This window comes from Aulonocara stuartgranti, assembly GCF_965226115.1.
Source record: "Aulonocara stuartgranti genome assembly, chromosome: 18".
NCBI lineage: Eukaryota > Metazoa > Chordata > Actinopteri > Cichliformes > Cichlidae > Aulonocara > Aulonocara stuartgranti.
Window position 1 is genome coordinate 21,603,149 of NC_138954.1, and position 13,645 is coordinate 21,616,793.

A 13,645-nucleotide genomic window follows, 5' to 3' on the forward strand; every position below is an offset into this window, starting at 1 on the left:
GCAGCGAGTCGACAGAGAACCAGCTAATCTGATGGCTACACCTGAACACATAGAATACGCCTTTTAAATAAAAACTGTCATGTTTATTGTGGGTTTACGGCAGCAGCTATTTGCCAATCTTTGTTAGTCATTTCTGTACAAGATTTAATCATCTGAAGTTCAGTTGGAGATACAACTGACAAGACCCACATTTTTGTTTCAGCAGGATGATGAACAACATATTTCTCTGTGGATTACAGCTGAAGAGCATTTCATTGCTGAATATGACACAATATACTTAGTATAAGAACTCATTTCAACAGCTTACCTATAATTTTGGCACAAAACACACATTGACACATCTAAACTGAGTGGCTGATAAAACAACGCGTGAAGAACTAATGAGAGCTGTACCTGAGCATATGACTCCAGCATCTTTATGGTGTCTACAGCTGCTCCCGAATTCTCCAAGCTGACACTGGGTTATAGATCTTTCATTTCCAAAACAGGCCACACCATCAAACCAGACTGGTCCACTTCCTTCACCAAAATGAGCCTCTTTAGGAGCTGCCAGGGCCGTCCCATAGACTAACTGTCTGCAGACCACCTCAGCATCATTTATGTCCCAGCCATCATCACAGACTGTTCCCCAGCTGTTGTTGTGATAGATTTCAACTCTTCCAGAGGATGGGGACTGAGACCCAGCTAGTCTGATTCCTAAACAAAAGAAATATACTTGATTATGATTGTAAAGTTTAGTGTTATTTAATGAAGGCAACAATTTTAACATCTGTCAGATACATTTATCAAAGAAAATACAGTAATATGAAGTTCAACAGGAAAGAAAATGGCAATAGTAGCACAATAGCTACACAAGCTCAAGAGAGTATCCAAATACACGACAGGTGAAATACCAAAAAGTGAGAAGTTTTTGGCTATTGCAAAAATCCAAAAGAGAATACAAAAACAAACAAACAAACTAAACCAAAACAACAATAAAAACAAATTACACTGGGAGAACACAGTCAAACCAAGGAGAAGACAGCACTACATAGGCTATAAACACATGTATGTGTTATTGAGGACAAAATGCAGTCTTCAAAGTCAGATGGACACAGGCTAACAATTCCAAAGCACATCACAAGGTTAAAGTAACCTTCAAAGTAAAACAGGAAACAGCAAGTAAAAAAACGAAGAATGAATTAGCACTAAACCTAATGATATGTCATGTTGCAGGTGGCAAGTGACAATTCAAAGCTTCACTTTGGCTGTTAGCAGTGGCTCATGGTCGAAGTTTTTCATTTTACTTGAATCTCTCCCTCCCTAATTATATACTTCCATCTACTTTTTATTTTGATATTATTGGGATTTTTTGTGCTTGTTAATCAGACCTTCCTCTCTGTCACGTCCTCACTCTGTTGCTGGTACTACTGTTGACGTTGCAGCAGCAGCAGCCCTGACAGTTAACATGACCATCAATTTGACACATTTTACTGCATCTATTTCTTTTTTCTATTTCTCACGTAACTTTTCAGATCCACCGTTTCACCTTCTTTGTCCATCATCAACTACATCTGCCACTCTAAACTCTGTTCTACAAAGTGCATGACAACACAGGGAAAATAGGGGAGGGGCTAGTTGCGTAAGTAAGATTTGTTTGAGGAAACGTCGGTAATGAAAATTAAATAATGGGCTACTGTTAGTGGTTGTAAGGTGCACAGCAGCCTTTAAGTCATATTTTACATGATCCAAAGAACATCTCACCTGAACAGATGACACCAGCATCCCGATGATGTCCACAGTTGTGCGTCCCAAATCCTCTGTGCTGACATTCAGTTAGAGAACTTTCACTTCCTGAACAAGCCACATTATCAAGCCAGATGTCTCCCTTTCCTTCACCAAATTGAGCTGATTGAGTGGCTTTCAGTGCCGGTCCACAGTCTAACTGTCTGCAAACCACCTCAGCATCATTTATGTCCCAGTCATTATCACAGACTGTTCCCCAACGTTTTTTATAGTAGTATTCAACTCTTCCAGCACACGGAGTGGACCCAGAACCAGCTAATCTGATACGCACACCTAAATGCAGAAAACAAATAACCTATTTAATTTTAAATAGAGCATATAGTATATTTTGAGTTTTGATTACTTGTTAATGATGGTAATAATGATGGTAGTTTCATTAGACTCATTTGTGTTTCAATTATATAACCTTTACAAACAGTTAATGACACAAATGAAAAAAATCCACATAATCCCACTGTGGTGTGACACTGGCAGCTTCAAAGTGTGATGAACAAAGAACATATTTCTCCTTGTATTACACCTCTATCCATACTGAATCATATAATTGCTCATTACTGCACATTAAGCTCACGTATGAGCTCAGGTTGATCACTCACCCTGAATTTTAACACAAAATTTACACCAACAACAAACAACACTTCTAGATGGTAAAAATAATAAGATGGTGATGAATAATCCTGAATTTATCTCACCTGAACAGATGACACCAGCAAAATCTCCACAGTAGTGTTTCCCAAATCCTCCGTGCTGACACTCAGTTAGAGAACTTTCCGTTCCTGAACAGGACACATCAGTTAACCAGATTTGTCCTGTTCGTTCTCCAAAAACGTCCTCCTGAGTGACATCCAGTGCCGGTCCACAATCTAACTGACTGCAGACCACCTCAGCATCATTTATGTCCAATCCATAAGGACAGACTGTTCCCCAGCTGTTGTTGTGATAGATTTCAACTCTTCCAGAGCAACGAGTTGACTCATGTGGGTTGACTAATCTTATTTGAACATCTAACAAGAGAAAGAGATAATTATATAATATATTTATTAGTTTTTGATTACTTAAAATCAAAGAAGTAATAATGTTGCTGAAAGCAAAAACAGTTAAAAAAAAAAAAAAAACAAACCCAAATTAAATAAGGAAATGCAGTGAGGAAATGGAAAATTGTATTCCCCGTTGTTGTTTTTTTAAAGCTTCCTGTGTCTTCTTAAATTTCTTTGAAAATATGACAACATTTTTTCTTTTAAAATTCTTGAATTCAGATGTTTTTAAAGAAGTTGTTTTCGTGTTTTTTCTTTTTGTGTAAATTCTATTTACTTTAACTATCAAAATATGAAATAATAATGTACAAACACTTTTTAAACATTATGTTTGTTTTTTCACCATTAGAATTTTCAATAAAAATTGGTTTAAAATTTATTCTGCTTTATTAGACATTATTAAAGCAATGATGATGATGATGAAGCCTTTATTTGTCACGTGCAGTTGACTGCAGTGAAACTGGACCTCTTCCAACCATACATACAATATACAAACAACACATTGGGGAGACAGGTCAGAATCGGTAGCGTAAAGAAAAACAATGAAATGTACAACACAATAGGGCAGTGGCGGAGGAAAAAGAGAACTCTACTCAGACTTAGCTCCTGATAGGGGATCAGTATGAGAACAGAAAACAAAAACTCCTCAGCACAAAAGCACAGGAATTTGATATGCTATACGGCTGAGAGTGGCCGCCCTGGGTTAAAATCTGATCCGCGGTCCTTTGTCGCATGTCGTCCCCCTTCTCTCTCTGCCCCTGCTTTCCTGTGCTTTCTTCACTGTATCTATTAAATAAAGCTGAAAAAGGCCAAAAAAGAAAAGAAAAATCTTGTTGCTCGGTCTGGTTCCTCACTGGCACTGCTGCTACTCCCCCTGGTGATGCTTCCGGACTCCCAAGCTGTGGCTTTTCACAGCAGAGGTTGGCTGTCACAGAGCAGTGGCCATTTCTTTCCACCTTCTTCTGTGTCTCTGCAGGTCCAGGGTGCTATAGACACCATGCTCAGCTCATTGGGGGGACCACGAGCATTAGGACAGGAGTGCTGAAGGTGTGCCACCCCTGCCACTCTGGCAGGAGTGTCCAGTGATGGAGGGGGCACAGGTGTTCCATGTCGCTGGACACCATCCCCTGGTCCAGGAGAGATGCACTGGGTTCCGGGTAAGGTGCCAAAGAGGTACTTGCCAGGTTATGGTGGACCCAGGCTGCAACCAGACCTGAGTCCACCAAACCCCAGTTCGTTCAGTGACATTGTTGGTCCACCTGGAGCGAGCAGTTGGCATGGATGGAGTACACCCAAAACTCGAGCATGTCAGCTGCCACTGGGATGTCCCCTTTTGACGCGTCGCTGGGGTGCCAACCCCAGCTACTTTTTATCACAGAGGGTGAGTTGGCTGACCCCTCCATTCAACAACACATAAGTCATTGCAGGCGAGCATGGCGGTCTACTGATCACACTCCTGCTCCGGTCTATCGAGTTGGCCAGAAAGGTGTGGCTCTCCTCCAGGTACATTCCCCTGAGAACTTTATCTAAGAAAATAGCTCTCCATTTCATTGGCCCGTTTGCCATACAAGCCATTCTCAATTTAATTTTTTAATTAAATTAAATTAAATTAAAATTAATTTAAAATAGTAAGAAGTGTAAGGGTTTAGTCAGGAACAATTTTGCAACCACTCATATTTCATATCTTGATTTTGAACAGAAACGAGTGGGTTTAGTGCAGACACTCTGTGGTGCAACATCTATAGCAATTAACATTAACATAAGAAACGATGTAGTACGGAAACTGACTTCATGCAGAGAGGACATTGCGGAGAAAAAACACCTGCAATGGGACTGTGTGGAATTTTCAAAATTTTAGGGAAATTTTTAGAAAAGAAGGTGGACCCTTTTACTAATTACCCAGCAATAAAGCTCAGTGTGGTGCTTTAAGCTATGTCCACATCCAAGTACAGTTTTTTTCTTAACAAGTAGACCTTGCTACCATTCTCTTATTCTCTGTTAAATTAACAAATAGTAGGTACAGTTTTCTTCTTAAATGATCATGTTGTATTCATTCATTTTATACAATTCACATTATGTGTATACTACTTACAGAAAATGTTTGCATGTGAAACAACAGAAACAACAGAAAACTTCCACTAACAGAAATGGTAAAAGAGACTGACCTGTAGCAGCTGAAGATGCAGACAGATAAGAGACTGTAGCAACTGTAAAAAGACAAAAAAATAATTTGTTTTTCTTCTTTGGATACGATAAATAACAGAAAATCTTTAAGAAACTTAAACTGACTGTTAGTATACCAAAGACAGAAAATAATAAAATGATATAAAATGCATCTCACCAATGGCCAAATAGAAGACGCTGCTCTGTGTCCACATGACTGAGAAACAAAATGTTTTCTGTGTAAAATGATGCGTGGCAGAAAACTGAAGTTAAATCTGTGGTCTATGCAAATGCTTCAGACTGTATTGGTTTTCCCTTTAAACATCTGTTCATTTCCATTATTTGTCTAAATTAAAAAGAAAGTAAAAACTTTGTTCATTTCATACAGTTTGGCACCTGCATGAAATAAAAGAAATACGTATGTGCGGCACTAGTTCAAGTTGAACACCTGAATCTAAATGGAATTAAAGATTACGTCTCAAACTATGTTCATCTCTGAATGTTACTGACAGGCGCTACCATCTTTGGTGCTTCTTTTCTTCCAGTTTTATTCTTCTAGTGATCACACAGAAAAAAAAAGTTCACTATTAAAGTTTAATTTTGTGTTCAGCCAGATGCAATAAAAATGCATTGGTATTCTTACCAGTTCTGCGTTCACAAGAGTTAGAAAGCTGAAGTTAAGGTTACTCCTTGATAGTTGTAGTTCGCTACAGCTGTCTGAAGGCTGCAGGAATTTGTTCCGCCTACAGACTCAAACAGTTGTGATAGTGCAAAAAGCTAAACCACAGATACACAGATTAACACATCGATATTTGTGCTACACTGTTAAAAAATAAATGACTGCTAACTAAGCTCCTTTCTCCACTCAGCCCCTCATGACCATCTGTTCTTGTTTTTGCCTCTCCTGATGAAGATAAAGCAAGAAACTCTTTTCTTAACAATATTTTCACATAAAAAAATCTTATGAATATAATCTACAAAGAAGGCATTTGGATCATTGGAAAGCAAGAGCAACAAACATGATGACCACGACCATTTAACATATCTAAAAGTGCAGCACAAGGTCTCTGTCTGCCAAGACTAGTGCAAAGAAATCCAAAGGCTCATAGCAGAAATTGCATCAACAGAGAGAAAGAGATATACTATGGGGGTAAAGCACATGAAAAGGAACGAAACACTTTACACGCCAACCTCAAAGTTTTTAACCACTGACAGTTTTTTTTAAGTGGTAGATGTCTAAAACCACTAAATGTTGCAATTGCAACATTTAGTGGATGCATTGCATCAAACCTTGCACCAGAAAGCCAAATGTCCAATTACAGCGCAATTATATTTTGCTCAGATTTATTATTTTTTAACTTATCTGGCAACTTATTAGTAAGGAAGGAAAGCTGTGCATATTTCTGCTTTTTATTTCATGTGAGGAAAATCACAGACAAACTCATCAACTCGTCAGTTTATTTCTGATGCTGTCAGTCGAAGTACCTCTCATTCAGTGATAATTTATATAAACCTGCACTGTTAAGAAAATAGAAAAATAATCAGGAGAACATAATATTCACTGGGAAACCAGATAAATACTGTCAATTAACAGAAACTTACCATTATGAAAAATAAATTTGTGTATACGTGCAGATTTTGTTTGTAAATTCAAGAATTTACATTTGTAAAAACAATGAAAATATGGTTGAACACTGTTATATTACAAGTAATCAGACTTAGAGTTTCAGAAAATCACTGTTGACAAATCTTTGGTCCATGATTAATGTAATAAAATGATATACAATCCATCAAAAGTCACAGTACTGTTGTTACACTATTAACAGGATTCATAATTATCTCTACATTTTTGATTATATCAAGTGTAAATGGGTTTTTACATGTATTCTGACAAAGTAAAAGGGGTTTATTCTTTAGGAAAAATCCAGAAAATTTTACTGTAATAACAAAATATTCTTAATTACAACTCTTATCAACTACATACTCAGTGATCAGGTATGGTTATTTAACATCAATTTCTGTTAATAGAACACAAAAGAAAACTTTTAACAGTTTACTATAAAAAAAATAAAAGAATTCTGTTCCAAATGACTTTTACTGAGCTTTACTTAGAAACAAAAAATCAAACCATGTAGCAATTAAGCCAAGGATTCACTAAATTTAGAATCATGCTAAATATAACACGTTTGGATACTTGTAAACAGTAATGTTTCAATCCAGGTGTTCAAGTTTGCTGTGAACACAATGACATTGTTGCTCATCCTCAAGGAAAGAAAAGTTAAGACCAGGGCTCACTCCTAATAAATTTGTTTTTCTTCTTGTCAGTACTGGTAGAATAAGTGATATAATCAGTCTATTCAGGTTGCACAGTGAGTGTAACTCAACCAGGATCACACGTCGATAGGTGCAGTTTTGGTTTAGTTTGCCGTTTATCTCAAGAGTGTGGTAGAGACACCAGGGGACAGACTATCATACGAGAGAGCGAGAGTAAGGGAGAGAGTTTGAACAGGATAAGACAGGCTTTCGACTGTGCGTGTGGCCCCCTTGTGGCCAGAGAGCGCAGTTGCACTATTGAGCACAAGGTCCAGAGAACGGCTGCAGAATGATGTCAGTTGTGCGGGTGTCTAAGGAATGTGTTGACCCTTTTAAGTCATTTACTGAATCTGCTTATGCATAAGTGCAATGTTTATAAGTCTGTTCACTATGTGGTTTGTTCATGCAGCTAAGGCTAGCTGGTGTGTTACACACTGGTAAGCTAAAACGATTTTGGTGCTGTTATGTAGCATTATTGTATTTACAATTAATAATAGGCACTGTTTGGTTTTGATCATTGTGTGAAACATATGCGCAAAGATGATCATATATAGGAAGAGTCATTCGTATTCCTGGTTATATTGTTAGACAGTTAATTAGTCATAAATTATGATTTGAATGTTTATTGTGTTCAGAATGAATATGCAATTGTGATCCCTCATGAAATGTGTAATGAGATGAACACAAATGTAATGCCAGTACTCAGAAGCCAGCAGGTTAAATTAAAAACTAATCTTTAAGTGACCTGAAAAAGAACAAAGGTAATAGGCTATAAATAAATACACACAAAGTGTGTAGCGCCTCCCTTTTTTTTACATAACGACAATGTTGTTTATTAAAATAAGTCAGCATTACTGCATTGAGCAGTTCTGGGTTTAATTAACACTGTATATAAATAAAACTGAATACACTGCATAATGTCCCCTGTCTCCTGAAAAACCTTTCAGCCCATAGTGTCCCCTTCAAACATTTTTTTTCTTTGTTGTCAGTGGCAACCGAGGCACTGGTCTGATTGGCTCCAGAGGACGTTTTAAATCAGCACTGTGGGCATTTCAGATTTCAACACAGACAGTTAATTGGTACACTATAAAAAAGGCATAAAGGTAAGTTTTATTAGTCCAATAAATCCTGAAAAACGAGGAAAACTCTCAGTTAATGTTGAAAACTGCAGTTATAAAAAAATGTGATAATGGTAAGACAAACGTTAATTTGAGTAAACCAATGCATTTTAGTTTTAGTAGTAACAGTAATGTTAAATCTGCATTTACATAATTTCAGAAACTTCTGAGACATCTGAAGAGAAAGGGAGGTATCACTGATTTGTTCCACAGAGAGGAGGGATCAGGAAGACAAAGCAGATGTAGGTACGGATAGCATAACAGGAGAAAGTGACGATGCAAAAAGAGAAGCAGAACAAGCTGTGCTAGGGCAAAAAGCTGAGCCAGCACACGAAATTGAAATGGGGAAAGCAACAGAGGATGAAGAAATAGATACACACTTCAAGACAGAGGAGTGGATAGGGTCAGACAGCAGAGGGGAGGAGAGCCCGAGTTCCCTGAGACTATTCAAAGTGATCCCCATGGTAAGATGTCTATCTGAATTTGAAGAAATTATCTGAGGTTTCCTAAGACATATCAAGGCTGCAGCAGGAGAAGCTTCTGCCCAGAATGGTACAAAATTACACCCTTGGTTGGAATATTCCCAGAGTAGAGACTTTTGTTACTGTTTTGCTTGCTGGCATTTTTCACTTTCTGATTCCCAAAAGTGTTTTTACTTTAGCTGTTGGATATCGTAATTGGAAGAAAGCCCTACGGTGGCCCCTAGAGACAAAGCACGTACAAACTCCAAAACACATGCAAATTCCAAAACACATGCAAATTCCAAAACACGTACAAATTCCAAAACACTTGCAAAATCCAAAACACGTACAAATTCCAAAACACTTGCAAAATCCAAAACACGTACAAATTCCAAAACACTTGCAAAATCCAAAACACGTACAAATTCCAAAACACTTGCAAACTCAAAAACACATGCAAATTCCAAAACACAACGGAAGTGCTCCAGGACGCTAGGGGCAGTGTTGAGCTTTTGTTACCTAGTAACTACACAAGCCAGGAAGTACCAATGACCGGATTTGGGGTTTGCAGCCTTAAAGGCCGCATTTTAAGGCCGATTACGTCACAGCGACAAGAGAAGGCTTTCCCAATTCAAAGGCTGCTCGAAATGCGGCCCTCAAATGCGTCCTTAATTTCCCTGAATTTTAAGGATGGGTCGGTGTAGCCTTCATGGCCCAACATATCCCAGACTTCATAGTGCGGTGGTGGTGTGGATAATTTTGCCGAAAAAAAACGGTGGAAGCGGAGCGGAGGAAGTGTAAACTTTCAGAAGTAAGTACTGAATATTATGTCACTTATTTATGCGCAAATATTTTTTTAATGAAGAACATTAAACCATTATTGTTGGCCACATGTCGGGAAAGTTATGTGACATTAGTCATGTCTGTACTTTCAGAATTAACTTGGTTTTAAAGCCTTTACTTTAAAAAAATATATATAGTCGACCTTAATCTTACAGAGATTGTGATGATTTTGTGGATAATTAAAGTCAGTCATATATCCACAAACACAACAAGCTGAAAGTCAGTGATGCTGCTCGGTTTGCAGTCCTGAATATCACAGCACAAGCAGGATTCACTGCACTGTTAATGTTAGCTGTGTTATATTGCTGCCTCTGTTCGGTGGTGTCGAGCCAAACGGACTTTAACGTGTGTTTGAACGAGCTGACGGTTCACTCGTTAAGCTGAAAGAAAGATGCTTTAATCACAGGAGTCACACATGTGTGTCCACTGTACCATCTGGGAACTCCTCTTGTTTCGTAATAACACAAACACTAAATCCTCCTTCTTTTGTGCTGTTTTGTAGCAGTGTATACACCTGAGACTGTCACCTGTCTGTCTGTCCTGCACTCTCTCTGTTTCTTTCTCTCTGATTGTGTAATAAAAATATGAACATGTGTTTATAAGTCACACTTGTGTTTGAATCCTGCAGCTTATCACACATTTGATTTCCATGTGTGACGACTGCAAGTGTCCAGAGTGAGGACAGACTGAGGGACCCACTGCTGCACATCATCTGTGAGGCTTTGCACCCCTGATGATCCACCAGGACAAACTCAACAGTGTGTGAGGAAGAGGAGGAGGAAGAGCCAGCAGCAGCTGACAGATGGAGAGAATAGACAGACTGTTCCCTGTTTGTGAAGGACTGCTAGAAAAGTTTAAAATAACTAATTGTCTGTCCTGAATCAGTCTTATTAGGTAATGTTCAAATAATTTTATCATTCCAGTGTTTTCAGTGTGGGAGAAAGTACTCAGGGCCTTCAAGTTACACACTATGAAAGGCAGCAACAAGTGTAATATTCAGAAACCTAAAGTATGTATCAGCAGCAGAATGGACCTAAAAACAAATGTTTGTTTCAGTTCTATGAAGCTTTGAGTATTTTGGATCAGTAGCACTGCTGTGTTTGTTGCATCATATTGCTGTAATTGTTTATATGCTTTATATATTCTGAGCTAAGTTGATCTATAGTGTTACATCATATTCTGTAAGGATGTTATGTGTTTGTTTACTTTCTGCCCAGTTTGACCCATTTAGCAGAAGCCAGCCTGTTTAAGGCTCTGATATCTATTCTGTATGACTTAAAGCAGTTATGACATGGTCTGATTTTCTCACCCAATAAAGGAATATTTCATATATCAGTCTACTCTTCATTTTATCAGAAACAGTTATCACAGCTTGTACATTTTCTTTTTATAAATATATGTAAGCAATGAGCCAAATTTAGTAATGCCAGCATGAAGGAACAACATTTGTCTCTTATATATGATACACCTATATATGCACTGTCAAAGATACTTGTCTTTGAGTGAAGATTTAAGGTGATAAGAAATATAAATAACTGCAACTTGAATCTGTACTGAAGCTCAGTATTTGACACAGAGTTCATGTTCACTGCTGTAATAGCTAATAATGATTAATATAATAACTAGAATATTGGCCATATTATATTTACATTACCAAAGTGATATGACTTTAGTCTCATGAACAACATCAGCTAATTCTTATTTACTAATTAATCTTGAAATGACTGTTCAGTACAGAAATGAAGCCCAAAAATCATGTTTTACTGTCCTGTGGTCTCAGCCTCAGATACTTATCAAATCACACAAAGCTCATGTAGAAACAAACAAACAAATGAACAAAATATGTTCTCCCTCATTTCTGTCAAACCAAGTTGTATGACACGTTTCCAGCGGTTAGTATCACGGTTGCTAGGCAACCTGGGAAGCGCGACGGAGACTAGACCGTCCCATACAGACAAACTTGCCGTTTATTTTGCAAATCGAGCTCAACACTGCCCCTAGCGTCCTGGAGCACTTCCGTTGTGTTTTGGAATTTGCATGTGTTTTTGAGTTTGCAAGTGTTTTGGAATTTGTACGTGTTTTGGAATTTGTACGTGTTTTGGATTTTGCAAGTGTTTTGGAGTTTGTACGTGTTTTGAGTTTGCAAGTGTTTTGGAATTTGTACGTGTTTTGGAATTTGTACGTGTTTTGGAATTTGTACGTGTTTTGGATTTTGCAAGTGTTTTGGAGTTTGTACGTGTTTTGGGTTTTGCAAGTGTTTTGGAGTTTGTACGTGTTTTGGAGTTTGTACGTGTTTTGGAATTTGCATGTGTTTTTTAGTTTGCAAGTGTTTTGGATTTTGTACGTGTTTTGGAATTTGCATGTGTTTTTTAGTTTGCAAGTGTTTTGGAATTTGCATGTGTTTTTTAGTTTGCAAGTGTTTTGGAGTTTGTACGTGTTTTGGAATTTGCATGTGTTTTTTAGTTTGCAAGTGTTTTGGGTTTTGCAAGTGTTTTGGAGTTTGTACGTGTTTTGGGTTTTGCAAGTGTTTTGGATTTTGCAAGTGTTTTGGAGTTTGTACGTGTTTTGGAGTTTGCGTGTGTTCTTTAGTTTGCAAGTGCTTTGGAGTTTGCATGTGTTTTGGAATTTGCATGTGTTTTGGAGTTTGTACGTGCTTTGTCTCTAGGGGCCACCGTAATGGTTTGATTTCTATGAGTCAAGTCCTTGTAAACTCTCCATAGTGTCAGTGGTGAGGACAGCTCAGTATTAAAAATAATGAATGCATTTGCACATATGCATATAGCTTTCTTATTTTTTTGTCAGCACTTGTGAAAAGAAATCCAAAGGCTCACAGAAGAATTTGCATCAACAGAGATAAAGAGATATACTATGACAGGAAAGCACATGAAGAGGAAATAAACATTTCATAACCGCTGACAATTTGTTTCAGCCTCAGTGATACTTGTTGGTGACAGCTAAAAAAAATTCTCTGAAACCAGTCTTATCAAATGTCTCATCAGATGTTGCAATCCTACTTAGGTACATATTTATGCAAGTACAGGTCTGCTGGGACAACCACTGCTAGCTGTTTTACAGACACATATCTTATTTTCTTTACTTAACCAACTTAATAAGGAACTCGTGCTGTGAATATTTCTATTTACTATTTAATTTCATATATTTATTTTACTGTATCCACCATAGATTAGAACCAAGGAGTGTTTGAATGAGGGTCACACTCAAATGTGTATGACAAGCAAAAAGCCACAGGCTGAAGCACGTCCATGTCTTTCTGATGACATGTGATATTAAAAACATACCATACTTCAATTTGAGTTCTGACATTTTCATAAATATTTTTTGGGTAATTGTTAGACAAAGATCAGCCTGTACTTTCATTAGTTCAGTGTAAAATGTACCAGTGACAACTTCACTATCTATATTTCATGAAAGGTTATTTTCATATTGAAGAATACTGAAGAATCCAACACAACTCGGGAATCTCACTTTCAGCCTTTTTATTTTGGTCACACTGTCTCTGTCATTGATACTCTATTGTTTGGTACTTTGTAGTGCTTCCAGCCGAAATAGGGAAGGCATGACTAGAAGATGTTCACCAGCTCCACTGCTCCACTCCTCCCCTGCAGTCACCCCACCAAGCTCACCCTGCCACACAGTTTGCAGAAGAATGGAGGTTTATTTCTGCAACCATGAAAAATTGTAATGAACTTGTTATGTATAACATTGACATCTGGTGGAGGAAGAGTGCATATGTGCTTTGTGAACATACAATGAATGACGTGATCCAGAAATTAATACAAAATAACATAGTTGAATACATGATGTTTGTTGAAATAATTATCAAAATTCTGAAAGTCTCTTCAAATGTTCATATTTAATGACAATGTTCAGCATTCATTGACAAACCAAAACTCACTTATGCTGACCT

At 37.7% G+C, this 13,645-nt stretch overlaps 1 protein-coding gene and 1 long non-coding RNA gene across 2 annotated transcripts in view; one reads left to right on the forward strand and one right to left on the reverse strand.

Moving 5' to 3' along the window:
- The window catches only part of LOC309694259 (scavenger receptor cysteine-rich domain-containing protein DMBT1-like), a 38,980-nt gene extending 33,297 nt beyond the window's left edge, over positions 1-5,683 (reverse strand). Inside the window, exons 1-5 of the mRNA XM_082514184.1 lie at positions 5,626-5,683; positions 5,161-5,218; positions 4,985-5,026; positions 2,478-2,789; positions 1,744-2,058 (exon numbers count right to left, since the gene is read on the reverse strand). Of these exons, the coding sequence (XP_082370310.1) occupies positions 1,744-2,058; positions 2,478-2,789; positions 4,985-5,026; positions 5,161-5,197 (706 nt within the window). The 5' untranslated portion in view covers positions 5,198-5,218; positions 5,626-5,683. The remainder of the gene's footprint in view (positions 1-1,743; positions 2,059-2,477; positions 2,790-4,984; positions 5,027-5,160; positions 5,219-5,625) is intronic.
- Positions 5,684-9,125: 3,442 nt separating this feature from the next.
- On the forward strand, positions 9,126-11,052 carry LOC309693642. The gene is made up of 2 exons (XR_014272685.1): positions 9,126-9,685; positions 10,346-11,052. It is a non-coding gene; the product is annotated as an uncharacterized lncRNA (long non-coding RNA).
- Positions 11,053-13,645: the final 2,593 nt, after the last annotated feature.